The 22,443-nt window shown below is 35.3% G+C and overlaps 1 protein-coding gene across 2 annotated transcripts; it reads right to left on the bottom strand.

The window, feature by feature from the left end:
• Positions 1 to 7,783: 7,783 nt before the first annotated feature.
• On the bottom strand, positions 7,784 to 15,004 carry LOC132626508 (uncharacterized). 2 transcript variants are annotated; one of them, XR_009577359.1, is made up of 7 exons: positions 14,487 to 15,004; positions 13,451 to 13,527; positions 13,209 to 13,343; positions 11,255 to 11,309; positions 11,059 to 11,146; positions 9,185 to 9,396; positions 7,784 to 8,297 (listed from the first exon to the last, which is right to left on the bottom strand). XR_009577359.1 is itself a non-coding variant. In XM_060341423.1 (7 exons), the coding sequence occupies exons 1-7, from the start codon at positions 14,837 to 14,839 to the stop codon at positions 8,169 to 8,171; spliced, it is 936 nt and encodes a 311-aa protein (XP_060197406.1). In that variant the 5' UTR covers positions 14,840 to 14,998; the 3' UTR covers positions 7,784 to 8,168. The 2 variants fall into 2 exon arrangements, 1 of the variants encoding a protein (XP_060197406.1); XM_060341423.1 differs by having other exon boundaries at positions 9,185 to 9,283; positions 14,487 to 14,998.
• Between the last annotated feature and the right edge of the window lie 7,439 nt (positions 15,005 to 22,443).

Below are 22,443 nucleotides of genomic sequence, written 5' to 3'. Positions count from 1 at the left end.
TCCCGAAATCCAAAAGGTGCCATATAAATTGGGACAAAGGGAGTACTAATTACAATGTTTAGTTCCCAAGAATAGTTGGTAAACTGTGCTAACTCTTTTCCTTACTTTAGGATTGTAAAAGGGGGAAAAACCACACAAAAAGCCCTAACAAGTCACACGTACAATTCTATAATGGCTGAATTCTACTTTGGGCAAAGAATCGACTTAAACAACAGACTTGACAGACAAGGTGTCAAAAGCGAAAAAAATGAAAAAGAAAGTGTATTTGTGTATACCATTTCATAACAATTTTCACCACTTGCTTCATATTCTTAATGTATCATTAATCTCAAACACTTGTTAGTAAACAATGGAAACTTCTTCATCAAGCCAGTAAATTGACAGTAAAAGACTATTCTTTTCCAAAATCTCAGATTTGGATAGTTTGAGATTGTCATGTGAAAGTTTTGATGAGATATCAGCAGACATGATAAAGAAGGTGCCATAGTTTACTCAATGTTTTGCAGAATCGCCTCCATAACCGAGTTAACTGGTTGTCCATAAGTGCAATAAAACAGAAACCAGACGGCTAGCCAGTTCAGAGAATTGGGGTTTCTAACAACTAGTCGTTTAGATATGTGTCCCGTAGAATAAAAGGGTTCAAAATACACTCAAACTATGGCTAAAGTTACCATAACACACCTTAATTTTGCGGGAGTTCTATAACCCTGACTTATTTTTTATGTATTATTTATGCTTATATGGTGACCTGAACAAGCAAGTGAGCCTACTCTCTTTGAGAGCATAAGAATAGCTAGAAACTAAATGGACCAGTCTATATTTACCACGTGACAGTCTAAATAAGTAAATTGATTAAACCCACCAAAATATTAACCCCAACAATGGCTAGAATTAGGATTCTTACCCAAATTTAAACCCCAAGATTGAATTCTTCCCCAAATTTCTGTTTAAATTTCTTCTCTTTATGTTTGAAAAGGTAAGATTGGATTCTTATAATTTCTTTCTCCAAATTTCTGTTTAAAAATTTGGTGACCGTAAATGGACCAATCTAATTTGAGTTCTCACAAACATTCTATCAAACATTTTACGCGCAATATCCATTCGCCCAATCTTACCATACATATTCATCAATTCACTACCAACAGGAAGATAAGTTCGAAAAGGACCCATTTGTATAACATGGCAATGCACTATACTACAAACAGTACAGTCACCAAACATACCACATGCCCTTATAATTAATGGAAAACCAAACCCATCAGCCAAATTACCAAATTCACATACGTTTAACTTTCAAAGGATAACAAATTTTGAACAAATCTGCTGAGTGTTCCTGATGGATTTGCCAACTTCCTGGTGTCCCCAACATATATATATATATATATACTAATCTCCCTATTATGTAAATTATTTTGTGATTGTATGAATATTATGTTTAAGTAATTACTTCCTTGTCATCATGAATTTATTATTCTTAGTATATGGTTATTCTCTTAATTTCTTAATAACCTCGATGGATTAACCTGTAAATTCTTAAGTTTTAAAGATGCCGTTTTAATGTCCAAATGATAAAGGATAATGTTGGCCGTGGTTACCGGGTGTGATTAAAGAAGACTGTTATTAAGAATAAAGGTTAAGAGAAAGAGATGAACAGTATAACAAGATTCATGACTGGATAGAGTCCAGATTAAAAAAAAACCTAAAATTTTGGGAGATAGACAGAAAATTAGAAATATAACTGGGCAAGGGATTGGAGCATGTGATAAAAGAGAAGGGGAATATGGAAGTTTTCTAGAAAGAGGTGGTTGGTGCTCTTGTTGGTGATGTCTTTACTTTTTCACAAATGCTGCTGTTTATAGGCGTCTGACGGACTTCAATTCCGGATTTCAAAATGTTGAACAATCTTTTGAGTTGAGCCTGGTGCTTGTCCGTTTGTTGATTTGTCCATTTACTGTAACTGCTTTATTAAAGTTACTTTTAATAAAACTCTTTTTTTCTGCAAATGACCTCTGGCCATTGCTTTTGTTCAACGAATCTCTCAGTACAAGAATTAGAATTAGAAAAGAAAGTCTAGACTTTAACTAACAAATTTAATCTAGAAAAAATACCTACAAAGACGGAAATAGAAAAGTTAGTTAAAGTTATTACAGAAAAACCAAAAGAAATAGAATTAAAGACAACCCAAATAGTCTTTAAAATAACGCAACAGGTAGAAGTTTTAACTAGTGACATTAAAGAATTAAAAAAAAGTTATTACAGAAAAACCAAAAGAAATAGAACTAAAGACAACCTAAATAGTCTCTAAAATAACGCAACAGGTAAAAGTTTTAACTAGTGACATTAAAGAATTAAAAAAGACAATAGAGGAACTAAAAGAAATCACTCTTTCATGAGTAGACCTACTATTTCCGTCTTTGTAGGTACTTTTTCTAGATTAAATTTGTTAGTTAGAGTCTGGACTTTCTTTTCTAATTCTAATTCTTGTGTTTTTAAGTAATCAAGATTTTGTTCTAATTTTTCGAAAGTTTTCTTTTGCTTAATCTGAGATGCTTCTACTACTTCTAATATTCTAATAATGTCTTTATTATTTTCTTGTATTTTTTCACTAAAGTTTATGACTAAATCTACTAGTGTATTTAATTGTTTGCCTTCACTATGTAATATATGGTCTTCGTTACTAAAATTACACTTTATAATACTATGATCTTTTAATGCTCTATATTTCTTTTCTGGGTATATTCTTAAGTATAAGTATTCTAGATTTTTTAATGTATCTATTTTTTCTAGCGATATTTATTACTCTAAAGGAATCTTTATTTTACAGACTTTCTTTTGGTGTTCTATATTACTTATAAGTCTTTTTATATCTTCTCTTATGCCTTGTAATTCCCACGTTATAGCTGAGATTGTGTCTTCGTTGATTAAGCTTTGCAACAATCTATTTTCTATTATAGATGATAAAGTTTCTGAATTTATTACTTCTAAATATGCGCTTAAAGCTTTTTCTACTTGTCTATATTCTCGTCTTCTCTCTATATCTCTATATAAATACCAATAGTTTATAGCTATTTGTCTAACAAAGGGTAGTGTTCTCATACAATTAATATGGTCTAAATTGCTTTTGGTCTTTTGAGGTCTTTCTAGATTTGATATATCTTAGCAACTTATATTCTAATCCTGATATTATATCTATTAATTCTTGTAGTCTTAACTGGTTTTCTTTGGTACTGCTTAATCTAATATATTCTGGGTATAGGTTATCTAATTCTTGTTTGACTTCTAAATAATGATCTTGCATCTATTAACCTAAAGGAATAAACTTTACTTTTTGTTCTAGATGTCTAATATAATCTTCAATTCTAAATATCTCGTCGTTGGTAAAATGAATTTCCCAAAGCAGATTATTTCTAAAACTTAATACTGCTGTATTATTATTCAGTTCTTTTCTATAAGCTGTGTCTAAATAGTTAATGTGTTCGGTAAGGAACTTTCTTGAGCTTTTAAGGTTTACTAGTTTTTTTCGAGTAATGTAGATCATGCGGTAGTGAAAACCTATATGTTTAGCAAAACGGTGTTGTCTCATGAACTCTTGTCTAGTAGGTACAAGTGCTTGCTTTCTTCTTTTAGCAGAGAAAAGTCTTCTCATATAGTCTTAGATGAGTCTTAGATTCCAAAAAATTTCTCGCTCTGATACCAAACTTAGAGGGAGTAGTAAATTTTTCAATAGGTTTTTTTGAACAATACTAGAAGATTCAACAGCGGAACTAATGAGTATAGAAGACCATGGAACTCTAGTATGTAATGAAGATAAAAAATTAGGAACAATAAAAATACTAGTTTTATATATATCTGTAGAATAATCAGACAAAAGTAGTGGAGGAAAATAATTATGATAAGACAAAAGACTGAGAGATTCGTTGAATAAAAGTAACGGCTAGAGGACATTTGCAGAAAAAAAGAGCTTTATTAAAAGTAGCTTTAATAAAACAGCTACAATAAATGGACAGATCAGCAAACGGACAAGCAAATAAAATTTTCTTTTAAAAAAGTTCACGTGACAATGGGGCCCAAAAAGCACCAGGCTGAATTGGAACTTTTATTAAATTTGGTGAAACTATTTGTTTATTTATTATACATTTAGTACATCCCGAATCTACTAATGCTAATGTCTCTATTTCATAATCATCTATTTTAATTCTTGCAAGTATTTTTATTGTTCCATGTCTTTATTATTTTCTTGCATTTTTTCACTAAAGTTTATGACTAAATCTACTAGTGTATTTAACTGTTTGTCTTCACTATGTAATATATGATCTCCGTTACTAAAATTACACTTTATAATATTATGATCTTTTAATGCTATATATATATATATATATATATATATATATATATATATCTTTTAAGCTGTATGGAATCACCCAATACAGTCCAAAAGGTCCAAAACATGCTCCATATGTCACTTGCAACTGACTGTGTAGAAATAGATGGAGGTCCTCTGCTTCTTCTTTGCATTTGTTCATCCATTGCACTTCTGTTTAGATTTTCACGAGTAAGATAGGCTTCCAACAAGGCTACCCAAGTGACATAAGCCAACTTTTGTTGGAACTTCAGATTCTCCAATGATATTCCACGCCCAATTTTCAATAACTCTAATAGCTCGTTACAGACATAGTAGCAGGTTTTGACTGAATTTTTTTCTATCCCAGCCCTTCTTCAATCTCTCTTTCCTTTGGGGGTTAATTGATATTTTCTAATTTGGGTAGAAATGGAGTGGGATGTGGAGAGTTTTTTGGATTTCAATTTTGAGAAAGTTGAGAAATGAAACAGAGACGTATGGTTTTAATTTTCAAGAACACGTGCATTAACTCGTTTGAGTTTGGGTGGCTTTGTCCGTATAAAAGCATAAATAATACACAAAAAATAAGTTCAGGAAGGTCATAGGACCCCCGTAAAATTGAAGTGTGTTATGACAACTTTAGTCATAGTTTGAGTATGTTTTGAACCATTTTCCCTAACAATATTCAAACTATTCAAAATGAGTTAGATTTACCCTCCATTACATTTTTGACTAAAAAATGCCCTCCAACTATGTAAATAGCTTAACAATTGTTCCAAAATAAGGGGGGAGGGGGCGGACCAATTTTGCCCTTAAACTATTCAAATGGGACAACTTTACCCTTGTTCTTTTATTTTGCAATTGGGAGGGAGGTGGTTAAATGTGTGAGAAATATAATACTCACCATAAGAACTTTCGGTCTTTTATTAGCAGTATTTAAATTATTGTTTATATAACAATATAATATATATGAATTTTATTTTGTATAATTAAGTATTTCAATACGGTATTTGATATTTTGGCATTTTTCTATAAAAATTGAATACCAAAATATTTTAAGAAAAATACATACCAATTAGTTGTAATATCGAAATCAAAATGTCAAAAATTTCAATTTCGATATAATAATTCTGTATTTATGAAAGTACGCAGACCCTTAGCTTCTTGTCTTAACATGTGTGATTTTTTTTACTTTTTAAATGTCCTTGCAATCTTTTAAGAAAGAATAACATATTTGGAGGAGGAAAGATGGATAACAAAATGTGAATATGGTGCAATCCTTGCATGCAGATGGAACAAACATTAATACGTCAACATTTCTTACTTTTATAACATTTATTAGATGTTTTACGATCAAAATAGTCTTTTGAAACAATTTTCAGTTCTAAGGTGCAATTTTAATTAAAGACTCACAACGACAATTTTTGCCTCACAACATGTGTTTCATGGGTAAATTGTGAATAATAATGTTTATACTACTTATTGTTAAACGATAAGTGTTTATATTACTTATTTTTTATGTTGTTACTATATTTCTCACACATTCAACCTCCTCCCTCCCCGTCCGACAAATAAAAATAAAAGAACAAGGGAAAAATTGCCTCATTCGAAAAGTTCAAGGGTAAAATTGGTCTTTTCCCCTTTGTTTTGGAACAACCATTAGTATGAAGAGTATTTTTAAGCTCTTTGGATAGTTGCAGGGCATTTTTTAGCAAAAAACGCAACGGATGGTAAATCTGATCCATTTCAAATAGTTCATGGGTATTTTTTTTATCCTTTCCCTTTTAGAAATTAAAAGGGGAAATTTGCACCTTTAGTCCCTCAAGTATGGGTAATTTTTCATTAGAGTAGAAGGTTAGTAGGTAGTTGAGCGTTGTCCTACTTATCTTTTCACACTAGTAATTGTAATATTATGCTGGTAGTTTCTTGTCCTTCGATTTCTCTACTATTTGTTGTTTCTTGTACTTCGATTATCGCATTATTTTGTGGTAGTTACGGCTTCTTATTTTAAGATAGCTTTATCATGCTTTTTATATTATTTTGTCATGACTTTATATACTAATTTGAACTACTTGTCCTTGTGCCGAGGATCTATCGGAAACAACCTCTGTACCTCTCAAAGTAGGTAAGGTCTGCATGCACTCAACCCTCCCCAGACCGCACTTTGTGGGATTTCACTAGGTATGTTGTTGTTGTACTCAAATTCCAAAACAAAAAATACTCCCTCCGGTCCATTTTACTTGTCGTCCTTACTAAACGTAGATGATCCAAAATAGTTATTATTTTAGAAAATTAAGATATAAATTAAATATTTTTTTCACTTTTACCCTTACTCAATAAATGTGGAGAGAGATTAATATGATGAAAAAGAAAGTAGTATTAATTGAAATTAAAGAATAAATAAGAATAATTTAGTTAATGTCTTTTTAAGGGGCGTGCCCAAAAAAAAAAAAGTGAAATGTAGCGGAGGGAGTATAAAATTTAATGTTCAGTTCAGATCGTTTATACTCCTTGGAAATTTGCTTTTGGGATTTGTATCAAATCAAAAAATTGAACTTTAATGTTATAAATTAAAACGAGAATATGTTAGTTTCTTCAAACCACAGATACACTCTATCCATGTTATTCCCTTCTCTATTAGTCACAACTTATTTGTGGCTTTGTGGCCAAATTATTACCTATGATTTGTTAAACTAGTTCCTCTGCAACGATACTTTTCATTAGTCCCCGGTGATGTCAACTCTATCCACCCTCAGAATCAACTAAGCTCAAAAGTTCATGCTTATAAGGCAATAGTCATATCAGTCCTGGTTGATATCACTAAGACCAAAACTTTATACTTACAAAAATGATAGACACCAAGGATGGACTTTTTACTGTTAGCTCTTATTAAGGTAAATTCTGTTGAATTTGACAAAGACTGCCCAATTGGGTGGCAGTTTGTATGCTTGGTCCTCTTAAAGCTCCTCTTAAACTTTTGTAAAGTGAATAAGCAAATCAAGGCACGGAACTATCCACTCTCTTTAGATTTTTTAAATTTGATGTTTCTTTATTTAATATATTCCAGTGTAATTTTAAACTATTAGTTGAATCGTAAGACTTTGACATTTGAATCTACTTCATATTTTAAATTGTGTGCTTATGTTTTCCATAGAAAATATTTTTCAGGTGTCTGATCATGAGCATAAATTATTTCCCTGAGAAGATATATATTAAAGATTAATACTAATATTAACAGATTGCAGGGTGATTTGATGAAAATTCTGAATACTAACAAATCAATAACAATGTCTACGTGTTAGTAGGAACAAGAAAAAGGAGCTAAAAGTTAAGAGGGATCTAAGGAATATGATATCCGTCGTAAGTTATTATAGTTATAATAGAAATGATTTCCTTATTGGAAAACAATTTCGTGAAAAATGGCTTCCATCATCCCCACACACATTATTCATTTTCAAACCATAAACCACCACACATATTGGCTCTTTAAAAAGCTATTACAAACTCAAATTCCATGTCAGGCTTAAAGCCTTTAAAAATTCGGTATACCGAAATACAGACTGCAGAATGAATAAGGCAATACAATATACATTGCTTACATCATGGACATGTTAATATTAACCATACATTTGACAATTGGCAATGTTAACATCTTGATATACAGTTCTTCCTTATATTGGATGAGAGCACAAATTTGTCCTGGTAGCTGGATCTCAAGGCACTGGTAATCTCTTCTCCAGGCTTTGCAAGAAATGCCCCGAAAGGGTGTCTCAGGTATGTTGAAGATATAACTGTTTGAGTATTCATCAAATCTTTTATCTTGGACGCGTCAAGTAAACAATGATTGGTTAACTCGGGCATCCTTTGCTATTTCTAGATCCCTTACAAATGTCCGGAGGCAGCCATTGACAATGCGGGGTGCTGCCCCATCACAGAATCGTTTCGCAAGGTCAACAGCCTTCAAAAATGGAAGAATGAAATTATTTGAGTTCAACTGCTCATTAAGTGCATAATAAACAAAATGGTTAAGTGATGAGCGGTATCAAAAGGCGAGGGAAGGTGGATTTAGGGTGGGCTATGCAGGTTCACCTAAACCCACTACTTTCGGCTCGAACTACGTATATTACATGCACAAAAAAAAGATATCCATATAAAAAGGTCATACTAGTCTGACCTCACTCTAAATCTTGGATTTGCCTCACCGATGATAGACTTTTTAATAACCAAGAAATCCCCAAAAGCCAATGTCAGACAGGTCGAAACTAGGTGGATGATGGGCTAGCTCCACTACCCTTCCCCACTCAAATACCATGCTTTTACCTGAGGCAGGTTCGAACCAGTGACATGCACCTAACTCAAACATCACAAACTTCTCTCTTACCACTAGACCAAAACCCTGAGAGCTTGATGATAAACTATTGTTGCTTGCAAGTTTCATGCAATATATAGAGAACTCAACAAAAAGAGAATTTTAAGTCATCTCAAATCCATAAGTGGAATCACTATGAAACCATTCACCTCATTGATGATAGACTATAGATGCAAGCAAGATTCATGCAATATATAGGGAACTCAATAGAAAGAGAGAATTTTAAGTCGTTTCAAATCAACATGAGGAATCATTATGAAACCATTCACATCTTTGACTTAGCCTCCATTCCTGTCTTTTGAATAACTTCATTTTTCTCTACTTTCACACTAATCAACCTCAGTTGAAAAGCTCTTCTAAAGTTGATTAACAGAAAGTAAAGAAAGGGTGCAAGAAGAAACACTTTGTCTTTCAGCTTTTCATGCATGGGGAATAGGGAGGTTAAGTAGTCCAAAATGTTAGAGAGAGAAAAATACCTCATTGATGACTATCTGGTGCCGTGTTCCTAATACTGATATTTCAGACATTGCTAAATGAAGAATTGAAAGCTCCAGGATCCTGCCTGCAGGCTCATTCTGGAAGATAAATTCATGGCATTAGTGACGGGCGTATTAACAAATTCTGTCTTCTGAAGATACCAACAAAAAGTGCAACCTTGAAAGAGGGTGATTCCATCTGAACTGATACACTATCAAAACAAAAACACACAGAACTCCAGGATGAAAATGTTTGAGAATTGGAGGGAACAAAAAGGATATTGCTAAATTCTATTTTTTGCCAATTCGTCATTTTGAGGGACATGTGCTTATTGGATACAGATCACGAGACAACTGAAGAATTAAACTTTCCTAGCTTTTACAAATGGATGAAGTGAAGATCTCTTGACCTATCTACTCATGAAAAGCATTTATAAATCGCAAATTGTTCCTTTCACTTGAATTTAAATGAAATCCTATCTGTTGCTAGAATTCATATATTTCCTCCTGTCCCCGCACCGAACAATCACACAACAGCAGAAATCATATAACATCTGGAGACTTAGTGTTCTGATGCAATAAGATCTATAACTTATCCAAAGTACTAAACTAATGAAGAGGTGGATTAAATTTCTATCATCTACTAATAAAATCTGTACAGGCAAACGGAAAGTTTGGCTCTTGAACTATACAGCTCATTTAATCTTGAACTCATGCAATACAAACAAATTCTGTAAACCACTCAAAACTTTTCTTTCATCGCCTCCTCCGCTATATCCTAAAACCACTCCCTCACACTCTGTAAACCTGACTCAGTGCGTAGATAGTTTGAAAGTGCTTGGCAAGATGGTAGAGAAAGGGGTGCAGGACAATGCAAGTGGAATTTCGAAGTTTCTCCAACCCTCTTGCGATGAGAAAATGGCTAGTATTCAAAGCTAGTCCCAAGAAAGCAAGCTAAATGGCTACCCCAATAAGAAGATGAAGCCTGATCAGGCCAACAATGAAAGCTTTTTCAATCAATCTTCCTTCTTTTGATTTTATTCTCGGCTGGTTCTGAAGGCTGGTTGATATTACAATACATCAGTTAGTTAAGATTCAATCCCCCAGGATGAAAGAACATGAAACCATTCTATTTCAATGAGGCACGAGAAACGATTGCGGGCAATGAAGTAGGTGAAGTGGTTGGATTTTGCAGGCTGTTCCAACCACTGCTGGATGTGATTTCAAGAGCCGAACGCTTAATTTGGTAGGCTAACTTGGCAGAGGGACCTAGGTCGGTTGCTGAAGAAATTTGGATACTAGATTAGCTAAAAAGAGAAAGAAATAAAATTATAAAAGTGCAAGAGCCAACCTTTTTTTGTTTTATAACTGAGAAACCAAGGGCAAGTAGCACATGTTTCGAAACTCAATGGATAATGAGCGGACCCGTGGGGTGCACACCTAACCCACATATCACGCGCTGCAAGAGCCAATCTATTTTCCTAGCCATTTTTAGTCCATAGTTGCCTTAAGAATATAAAACCTCACAAACTTGAAAATTTTCTTAAACCCAAGCTTGTCTACATCTGTACATTCAGGACAACAGACCACACGTGACTTAATTAATCAAGAAAAGTATATTTTAATTTTATCATTCATTGGAAGGAAAAATATTGCATTGTTCCATTTACAGTATGAAAGAGTTTTCTCAAATTAGATACTGAGGCTCCCGTGGGAACACGCAGGGCAGGATTCAATCTGAATGTCATTCTAAAGAGTTGGAACTGGTGGCAGAACGTGGCTGTGTGGGTTTAAGGAAGAAAGAATCCCAAAGTTTATGGTGTGCATATTATAACTAAGAGCAAGAATGTAAAGGCATAAGTAACACATTCAACCTTCCAATTAGCGGGTGCAACTTTAGTTATTGCAAGCACGTGACTATCCCACTTTTCTTCGACTGCCACCAAAAGTTTCCGTGTGAAACTGCAAAGATGCAAGGAAATTATCAGTCTATGCATGCCTGCCCATATTTTGAAGAAAGTAGAAACTGTAAGCTACATAAGGAGAGTCATATGTGATTAATGAGCCTACCGCAAAATAAGTTTGCTGTATACCAACTTTGGTGGAGCAGAGAGAACTTCAGCTTCTGAGAAAGAGAAAAAAATTAGTGGATAATTAGATTGAATGGACAAATATAGAAATCAGCTAAAAGGAAAATGATAGAGATGGAAAACTTTCCACATCTTTTAATATAAGACAGAATTTTGCATTCATATGTTTTTACTAAAACCATTTACCGCAAACGTTGCATAGTGATAAGGTCACTAAAATGCAAAAATGAATCTACGAGGGGATAGACTTCGGAGTTTGAATGCTCACCCAATCTCCCAGGAAATCGAGGAAGACAAAAAACATCAGAAAATTATTCCATCTCAAGGCAGAACTAGACCTCAACAGCATCTTCTGCAGATGAACTTCTGTTGAATAAAGTTTTCTTTTATCCTTCATGTGCATCTACTGGATTTGGGCTATAGGTGGAGAAAAACAAGGGTAGGAGCTTGGTCCTACTCATCATGTTCATTATACGTATATATGTGATTATTTGTGTAGAAATACTGTCCGTATCAGATATTGTTAATAAAATACTTTCATTTTCTTCAGAAGGTCATTTCTGAAGAGCTTTTTCTTTGCTATTATTCCTTTTACTAGATTTTTATTTTTATTTTTAAAGAAGCATATAAATATGTCTGGTTAACATTACTATCGACGTCATTTTGGATTATGTGGCTTCTTGCAAAATATTTCCTGGAAAAGTATTTTGAGAAGCCCTCATTAAGCAATCAGCCATGCAAGGAATTATTGGTGGGATAATAAAGTTTTTAATAGATAAAAAGGACTTTCAAAAGCTTCCCCAAATAGTAACTAATGCTTTATTAATTGGAAAGAGGTGCATAACATTTCTCCAAAACTTTAGGAATCAAAAGCAAATAAACAAGACAACTCCAAGAAGTAAGAAGCATCAAAACCTGAAAAACAAACAGCAGAACCAAATCAAACACTTCTGCACCAACTATTGAGTTAACTAATAGCTCGTGAGCATCCTTGACCTTGGCACAAAGGAAATCACTAGTTCTTTCCTCGGTAAGAGCTTTTTTTTGGAGGAAAGAAGCTGACACCTCGGTCTTTCAGAATGGAAAAGACAGCAAAATCAGAGATACTACATCCTATTCCTATTGTTGACAAATTTTGTGACCAAAATAAACCCATAAGCGTTGCTTCAACTATTGGGTTAGGTGGTATACTTAATCATCCCATGACTACAAGTCACTTAACTCCTCTAGTTTAGAAGGTTCATAGTTGCATCATAGGACCTACTCTACACATCCAATCAACTACATTCAAATGCATTCAAGATGTCTAAACAGCTTCAGGAAGAATCAAATATCCGAAGCAGAAAAAGAATTCATCAGCGTGGTAGCTTACAAAGGAAGCACCAAAGGACACTTCAGGGTCTGAGGAAATACCCCACCAGAAAAATAGAACTACAGAGCAGGAATTTTCATCCAAGAAATTCAAGTACAGACAACTTAAGCAACCTTATGACTACGTACCCATCAACCCCAACTGAAAAAAAATTACCTTTATGGGTGGAAAGACTGAAGTAATGACTTAGATGAACGCACTCGTGAAGGCCATATAACTGATTTAGCCCCTCAACGAGGGTAGGAATATCAATAACTACCAGAGAGCACAAGAATGGAGTTTGGTAATGATGCCAAAAGCAAATGTGGCTCAAAAAGAGATCAAAAGATGCTTCTATGATGCTACTGATAAAAGTGGTCAAAAGATTAGTTAAAGATGTTAAGCTCAAGTTAGCCATCTCTAGTGAAAAATATAGTAAGCAACATGAACCTAATTTTATGCTTGCCTTTGTGTGTGTGAGAAAGTGTATCGAAGCCGTATGGTCATGAAGAATTAAGAGCCGAAGATGCAAGACAAAGTAGCAAAGATATGAAGAAGTAGGCTCAACTACACATGTAAATACCTATTTCAGAATCATTTTCATCAGTCTTCAGAAGTTCATCAGCTTCTTCAACCGTCTCAGTTTTCACAGGGGGCCCTCCAAAGCTCATGTGATTGTACTTCACTAAAATCTCCTTATCAAATTCATATCCCGGTTCTACACTCCAAAAATCAAATAATTGTTAGCTAAAGAATGAAAAGAACCATAAGCTTAGCTGCAATTTCTTTAAAATTATAAGAGGAGCCATTAGAACCAGCTGTTACCTCTTCTAATGTTCAACCGTTTCTCAAAAAGGCGAACCGGGTCTGACCCTTCCAAACACGCCGCATATATTGTCATCCTAAGACAAGAACATTATGCAACAGAATTATAACAGATATTCAGTAAATGCTACTGTTAAACAAATTTGTTTTAACATTATGGCTATCCTCCACTTGTTGGTATCTTTCATGTAATTCATAAAAGCAAGGCATCACCCTGAAGCATTACATTGTTACATGTTATCATTGCACACAGAATCCTGAGTTCCAACCTTATCACCACCATAAAGAAAAAATATTTCCATGTACTTGTTAAGAAAAAGAAAAAAAAAGGTCCACCCTGAAGATGTGTTGCAAACCTAATTACAAAAAGGGTCACATTTTTACAGGTATTAGTTATGAGGGAATCTATGTAATATTTTATACAGAGATTAGTTATGCAGATTCATGTATTAGTTATTCCATCTTGTCTCATGCATAAAATAATACATAGATTTCCTCATAACTTATACATGTATTAGTTATGCGGGTTCCTAAGTTGCAAACCAAACACGGTATTAGGTGTGTTGAATTTTATACATAGCAAAAGAATGCTACCAAACATGGTATTACTTATGCAAGATTTAATACATGAATAACTTAGCTCCAGGGAATCTATGTAATATTTTATACAGAGATTAGTTATGCAGATTCATGTATTAGTTATTCCATCTTGTCTCATGCATAAAATAATACATAGATTTCCTCATAACTTATACATGTATTAGTTATGCGGGTTCCTAAGTTGCAAACCAAACACGGTATTAGGTGTGTTGAATTTTATACATAGCAAAAGAATGCTACCAAACATAGTATTACTTATGCAAGATTTAATACATGAATAACTTAGCTCCTTAACAGGTACCAAACGACGCTTTAGTTTTTTTTTTTTTTTTCAAAAGTACTGTAATAAAATGGATAAAACTGACTCATTTGTAACAGTTCAAATTTTTATCTGAAATGGTTTACAGAATTAAAGAGAAGGGGAAAAAGGACATACAGAGCTAGTTCTCGGGCAGCTCTAGGACTACAGAATCTGCCACTCTTGTCAATTTTTGGCTGAACTGAAAATGTATCTGTGGATGATTGTTCTTCAACTGTTGTAAGAGCTGAAGGCTGAAGCAGAGAGAATCTTCCAACGCTGTTACTGTGGTGGTGGGAAGAAAAGAGCAAACGAGAAGAACCAGAAGAAGAAATGCATTTTGATAAAGAATTCAAGAAGATAAACCTCACTTGGGGTTTTGAGGTATTATAGGAAGAAGATAAGAGCGTATTATAGGAAGAAGATAAGAGCATATTTGAAAGTGAAAAAGAAGAAGTAGAAGAGGAGCTAAGCACTGAAGCTGCCTCCATTTCTTGGTACTTTGATTGTGGGTTTTGAGGTACTATGATGTTGTTGAGGATGTTCAATTCGTTATGGATAACGGTGCAGCAATGTACATACTAATTCACTGTGATATTAGAAGCAAGCTGTATGGTGTTTTTCCTTTTTTGGCCCTTTTCCTACTTCCCTATATTCCGCCCCCCTTTTTCAAGAAAATATGAAAAGGGAATATTACACCATGTAACTTGGGCCTTTTAATTACATGTGACAAATAGGTTTTAAAATTGAGTTGAGTAACTCTAATTTTTTTAAGGGATAACTACATAACATAACAAACATACAGTGGGTATTGACATTTAGTAACTATAGTTTAACTTAATTACTTCTCATAGCAAACATTTGTGTATTAATGACATTTAGTAACTATATATATATATATATATATATATATATATATATATATATATATATATATATATATATATATATATATATATATATATATACACAAAAAATAGAATACCCATCAAACTATCCACTTCCAACCCAACCCTCCCATCTCTCTCCCCCCTCTTCTCCCCACTGCTCCGCCGCCGGCCACCACCGACCGCCAGAGCTCCGGCGAAATGCCGTGCCCCTTCACCACCGTCATATTCTCATTGTTGATTACTGGAGCAACCAAAATATTTCCTTTCCAAAGATTTTCTCTAACTTATAAACTTTACAGAGATCAACAATTGCAACCACTTAACAGTTCGGCCATCTCTTTTCTTTCAATTAGAAAGATGAAAAACTTACTCCTTTGGTCATTGGCAACGTGCAGCAACCACATTTTTCGGTCAGATCTGTATTCGCCAGAATTTTTTCCGGTTAGATCTGTATTCGCCGGAATTTTTTCCGGTCAGATCTGGATTAGCCGGAATTTTTTTCCGGTCAGATCTGGAAAAAGTCCAGATTTTCGCTTTATTTTGTTGTATATTTATCATGTATACAATTTTTTTCGCTTGTATTTGTTGTATACATACCGGAAAATATGACATATTTGTTAATTTTTTAATGTATGAATGTTTTATACTGTATTTTTCGCATGTATCTGTTGTATACATACCGGAAAATATGATGTATTTGTGTAATTATTGGTGTATATGTATTCAGTTTTTACTCGTTGTATTCATGAATACAACAAGACAATTTATGAATACAGATAGTTATTTCATGAATACAGTGGAAAAAAATTTGTTATATTCATGAATACAACTAAAAAAAAAATTGAATACACATGTGGGAGCTAGGCTGATTTGCTACAGAACGTAAATATTGAAACATTAGCTATGTAGTTTGATTAAACCCCAAATGTTTGCTATTTATGTAAAATGCCCTTTTTTTAATTGAGTAGGAGTGATAAACTTTGGATTAGTGATTAGAGAGTTTTGACTCACCCCAAAGTTATTTTTTTTTAACACTTTGACCCCAAGCTTTGTTTTTTATACTTTTCCCCCAAGTTTTATTTTTAACACTTTGACCCAACCCATATAAACCCTACAGAGCCAAAAAAACGCGCCAAATTTTCTGTTTGCCTGCGCCGTTTCGACCATTTTTGGCTCTTCTTTTTTGCTTCGTTTCTTCTTCTTCTTCTTCTTCTTGCTTCTTCTTCTTATTCTGCTGCTCGCTTCTTCTTCTTCTTCTTCTTCTTGACTAGATTTTGCTCAAGAAATAAAAAAACAAGACCACCTGATTTTGTAATTTTTTGACTGGATTTCATTCGTGTAGCACTGGGAATTACTTCATAACTCATTCCATTGTTCTGCTTTCTTCTTTTTCTTCTTCTTCTTCTTCTTCTTCTTCTTCTTCTTCTTCTTCTTCTTCTTCTTCTTCTTCTTCTTATTCTTCGTTCGCCATTGTTGCTCAAGAAAGAAAAAAATGTGACCAACCGATTTTGCAATTTTTTGACTAGATTTTGTTGGTGTAGCACTGGCAATTACTTCATAAGTGTTTTCCGCTCATTTGGTAAGTACAACAATGCTGTTTTATTTCAATTTTTCATCTGGGTATAAATCTACTAGTTTTCCAACAACTTACAGTAGCTGTTGTAGTTGTTGCAACATATAATGTGGTTGTTGCAACTTCTACAACAGATTATGAAGTTGTTGTAATTGTTAAATAAATAACCTGCAACAACTGAGTGAGTTGTTGCAACAGGTATTTCACTTGTTGCAACAACTCAACGATCTGTTGGAGTCAGCTTCAGTTTTTGTCTGAAACAGAACCCAAAAAACTGAAGCCGCTTGATACGCTCAAATTACACCTATTAATGGTATAACGCGGACGTTGTCAAATATAGTAACCCAACAAGGTTGGGGTCAAATCCCACAGGGAATATGGTGTGAAAAGGTTACTAAAGTCGTAGGATGCTAAGTTCTAGGTCTAATGTCTTAATCCGATGATTTTGGTAAAAGTTGTTTTTTCTATAACTAATTGCTATCTATTGCTTTAGTGGAAATTTATGGTAAAAGAAACTAAGGTTGTGTCCCCGTTAGATAGGGTGTATGATCATGGGTATTGACCTTGATATACTTATAATTGATCATTATATGAATGCACTTAATCTCTATGTGAATCCTTACTATTTCCCAATAAATAAAGATTATGTCTTTCTATGATTTTCCCAAATATAAGAAAGTAACAATGAAGAACGATTAATCATGCCAAGTAAATTCTTCTTATTCCTAAGTGAATTTGTTAAACAAAGTTTAAAGCTTTGAGTTCTTGTTAGTTATTCTTACCAACCCTAATTATTTTCCCAAATAAATCAAGGAGGCTTTAATCAATGTTTGCAACCATTAATTATGAATGAAGAATGAAGAATAACTAAACCCTAATAATCCATTATTTGTATATCAATCACAAACCCAATCACAAAACACCCATCATTGGGTTCACAACCCTAGTAAGGGAATTTAGCTACTCATGACAAAGAACAAGAAATAAGAAATTGAAGAATTCATAATTGCTTACTTTGGAAGAAAAGATGAATTGATAATACTTGAATTGATGTTTGAATCTTTAAAAACTAGAGAGTATTTAATGTTCTAAGTCAAGAGACAAAAATATCATAACTGATGTCTATTAAAAACCCTACAATGACTATTTATAGGTTTTGAGAACATAAAAGTTACAGATTTGCACTTTGGTCCCGTCGTTACGAAATACGGTCCGTAAAGTGAAATACGGACTGTAAATCAGTTTACGACCAGGTCGTCCTTCTACTTATGATCAACTTCGTCTTTTGAAATACGGATCGTAAAGTGGTTTACGGCCCGTAAACTGCCTGGTCGTCTTTCAACTTCCCAAAACTCAGACTTTCTGCCAAATGCTCGAATAGTTAAATACGTGTTGGAATACGGACCGTAAACTGAAATACGGTCCGTAAACTGAGCTCGTAAATCACCATGTTCTCAGCCTGCCTTTTTGTTCTGTTTATTCTTTAATACGACCTGGAATACGGCCCGTATTGTAGAATACGGACCGTAAACTGAGTTTACGACCTGGTTCTGCACTTTCAACTGTTGTCATGCCAAATCTGTTCTGTCACCTGAAAAACACTAAAAACCACGTAAAATCACATAGACTTGCTTAAAAACAAGTAAAACTTATAGCAGAAAAGCATCGATTTGTGGCGTAAAATCACGCCACATCACCGCTTCCAACAGATTATTGACTTGCTGCAACAAGTTGTATAGTTGTTGCAACAGGTGTTCCACTTGTTGCAACAACTCAACTATCTGTTGGAGTCAGCTTCAGTTTTTGTCTGAAACAGAACCCAAAAAACTGAAGCTGCTTCCAACAGATTATTGACGTGCTGCAACAAGTATACTACTTGTTGCAACAAGTAATGCACTTGTTGCAACAACTCGATAATCTGTTGGACATCTTCAATAATATGAAAAATTACCCCAAAAAAAACTGAAGCTGACTCCAGCAGATTAGTGACTTGTTGCAACAATTTTATTACTTTTTGCAACAAGTAGTCCAGTTGTTCCAACAAGTCAATAATCTGTTAGAACAACTGCTGCAGCTGTTTCATTTTGTTATAGATTGGTATGTACTCTCATGACCAATTTTTTGTTAAATAAAATATCTTCAGGTACCTCGAACACCACTAATGGGGGACTCAATAACAATAGGGGTTGATTGCCATGGTGAATGGATTGAGAAGAACAATCGATATATTTGGCGATGGAAGGTAGTGACACGTTAGAGGCGATAGCGATGACTGTCCAAAGAGATGTTATGTTCGATGATTTTGTGAACCTAATCATCACCTATTGCGAATTAACGTGTGAACCAAAAGATCTTGCCATCACTTACATGCACAACTGTTTTGAAAATCAGAGGGTCTTGCTATTTAAGATAACTGATCAGGTTCGTTTGCGTGCTTATTTGAATGATATAGCTAGGCCTAATTTAAGGGTATACGTTGTTGGAAGCCCGGTAGAGAACCACAATTTATCTCAAGACCAACAAGATGTGTTAAATGATGAATTAGATGGGGTGGATGTGGATATCCCAGATAATGGAAGTGGGGCTGGCCCGATTCCTATACCCGAAGTTGCAAGAAATACAGTGGGAACTACACAATCAATACAGTCTAGCCATGTTCAAGATGATGAAACAGGTTTTTATAAAGGAATGTCATTCAAGAACAAGAAAGAACTAGTCACTTGGTTGAAACTTGCTTGCTTGAAGAAAGATTTTAGAATCAAGAAGGTGATTAATTCGCGTACTGTGTATTGCTTCAGATGTGTACATCCGGAGTGCAAGTGGTGGCTGAGGGATGTGAAGCTTTTAAGTTCTGATAGGTTTTGTATCAGAACCTACATAAAGCATCACACATGTGGTTCTGAGCACATTACGAGCCATAATCCACACGCTACTGCGAAACTCATTGGTGAATACTTCAAAGATAAGTTTCCTTACGGTAAAGGCCCATCTACAAAAGATATGAGTCAATCAATCCGTACAGATTTGGGTTGTAAAGTAAGTTATTGGAAGGTCTGGAAGGGCATGGAGATTGCAAAGGCTTTGACAAGGGGGACACATGAGCATGTGTATGCGGTGCTTGATGCGTAACGTTATATGCTTCGTTCTGCAAATCCAGAAAGTAAGACAGCATTGAAGGTTGATGAAAATGGGAAGTTCAAGTACTTTTTTGTAGCCAATAAGGCTTGGATGCTTGGCTTTGCGCAAATGAAAAAAGTCATAGCTGTCGATGGGACATTCTTGAGGAGTAAGTACGAAGGAGTGTTGTTGTCAGCAGTTGCACAAGATGCGGAGAATCATATTTTTCCAGTGGCATTTTGTGTAGTGGACAAGGAGTGTGATGCTTCGTACAAATATTTTTTTGAACAAATGAGAAGCTATATAGAGGATACCCCTGAGTTGTGCATAATTTCTGATAGACATCCAAGTATCAAAAAGGAGGTTACAATTGTCTTCCCTACATATCATTATGGTTTTTGCATGAGGCACCTAGGGGAAAATCTGAGAACCACCTTTCACAATGGGGCGGTCGTATCTCAATTTTATAAAGCAGCAAAAGCGTACAATATTGATATATTCAATGACCATTTCAATCAAATCAGAGATTTGGTTCCTGGGGCTGCCGGACATCTTGAACGTGCTGGATTCCACAGATGGAGCAGGGCATTCTGCCCCGGAAATAGGTATTTTCACATTTTTGTTTCCAACAAGTAACGTATCTGCTGCAACTAATAGGTAACTTGTTGCGGCAGATATTGTATGTCACGACCCAACCCCGTAGGCCGCGACTAGTGTCCGACGTGGACACTCGTATATACTTACCCACCAAATCTCACTTATGCCTATATATTATGAATCTCGTGCGTCCCAAATTATAAACATATCTTTTAAACCATTATTTATATCATAAAACATAGATCGATCATATTAACGAAGTGTAGGGGCAAACTGGGCACAAACCAAGCAAACATCACTGACCAAACATGACCCATGACCCACATACATGTCTACAGGCCTCTAATACAGACAACGGAATCATATGACGGGACAGGGCCCCGCCGTACCCAAAATAACCATAAACACGAAATCATATACACCAGAGAGTTCTGTACCGAAAGTATGGGCTCCGGATCAAAGGAGCACTCCAAGCAGCAGACTGTGTACCCTAGGCTGGCGGATCACCACAATAAGCGTCTGTACCTGCGGGCATGAAACGCAGCCCCCGAAGAAAGGGGGTCAGTACGGAATATGTACTGAGTATGTAAAGCATGGAATACAGAAATCAGAACTATAGTCGAAACAAGCGGTAAAAGAATGAGTACATGGTTCAGAATATCAAATCACTCACTCCCCAGACCCAGATCATACAGATCATCACAGATCATACAAACCGATATAACCTGTCAAAAGGGTTGCCAAACGTACAGGGTTTCCAGACACAACTTATGCCTACCTAGCTCATGTGTCAGCCGGAATGTATGACATACATAATACTCAGATGACGTCATATATAAAAAGGAATACGGGACTTACCGGGTACTCAGATGATATAGTATACCGGTTGGAATACAGGACGTACAGAGTATCAGAACTTACTTTCCAGACGCAGATCACATATAGTGCACATTATAGTCATATGCCATATCAGAACGCCATAGCGTATCGGATCAAACGCTGCAACCTGGGAATCATATGATGTTTACAAGAAGTGTGCCACCTCGAGCTCAGCCCAGTACAGTGGTCACACCATACATAAACGTATCGTATCAGGAGGCGTATAGCCGGAATATATCATATCAGATCATATCATATCATATAGGAACACGCGTCTACAAGGGGTATGCCACCTCGAGCTCGGCCCAGTACAGTGGTCATCCCATGCAGAAAATGCCCGTTTTTCCCGCTCGAGCTCTGCCCAGTACACGGGTCACGGATCAGTCTCGGGAGCTCGAGCTCTGCCCAGTACACTCCCAACGCGTCCGCCTGGTATCAGATTATGTAGTGCAGATACTGTCCGCTTTGGGGATCGAGATCAGCCCAGACCACCCCTCACGGTTTTATTTCAGAACACTGTAGACAACATAGGGGAACAGCGCACGATAACATATCCTGGCCCGGCTCAGTGAATAGACATGCTAAGGCTCGCACGAGCAGAGTAGTGAGAAACCAGATGCACATGGAAACCAAGACTCGACAGACAAGCGTCCTTACCGATACCTGGTGGCTCGGAACAGATTTCAGGTCAATCCAACGTAGTATGAGAAAGTTACGAGCGTTTGAAGTACAGAATGCTTCGTAAGCGTTTCAGAAGCCTTTTTCGGAGAATCAGAGTCATAGTCATACCAGGCACCTTCAGATGTCCTTACGAATCAGATCAAACAGAGATTTTGGAACCACATGTACATACAGAAAGATCATGAGCGTTTTTGGTACCGGAACCTCTTCGGGCACTTCTAAGCAATCCGATGTCGTATACGAAAGTTGGAGACGCTAAAGTTTACAGAAAACATTCATATTGGATACTCACATTAGAGTACTTGTATCAGAATACTCATAGTAGAATACTTATAATAGAACACTTACATCAAAAATC

The sequence above is a fragment of the Lycium barbarum genome, chromosome 2 (genome assembly GCF_019175385.1).
Source record: "Lycium barbarum isolate Lr01 chromosome 2, ASM1917538v2, whole genome shotgun sequence".
NCBI classification, from domain to species: domain Eukaryota; kingdom Viridiplantae; phylum Streptophyta; class Magnoliopsida; order Solanales; family Solanaceae; genus Lycium; species Lycium barbarum.
Note: the sequence above shows the minus strand (reverse complement) of the source record. Positions and strands in the feature narration are given on the sequence as shown.

Coding starts and splice junctions, on each gene's coding strand:
- LOC132626508 (XM_060341423.1), bottom strand. CDS start 14,839: ATGGAGGCAGCTTCAGTGCTTAGCTCCTCTTCTACTTCTTCTTTTTCA. Junction 13,528..14,486: donor GCTGCCCGAGAACTAGCTCT/GTATGTCCTTTT, acceptor TTCTTGTCTTAG/GATGACAATATATGCGGCGT. Junction 11,310..13,208: donor TGAAAATGATTCTGAAATAG/GTATTTACATGT, acceptor TCTCTTTCTCAG/AAGCTGAAGTTCTCTCTGCT.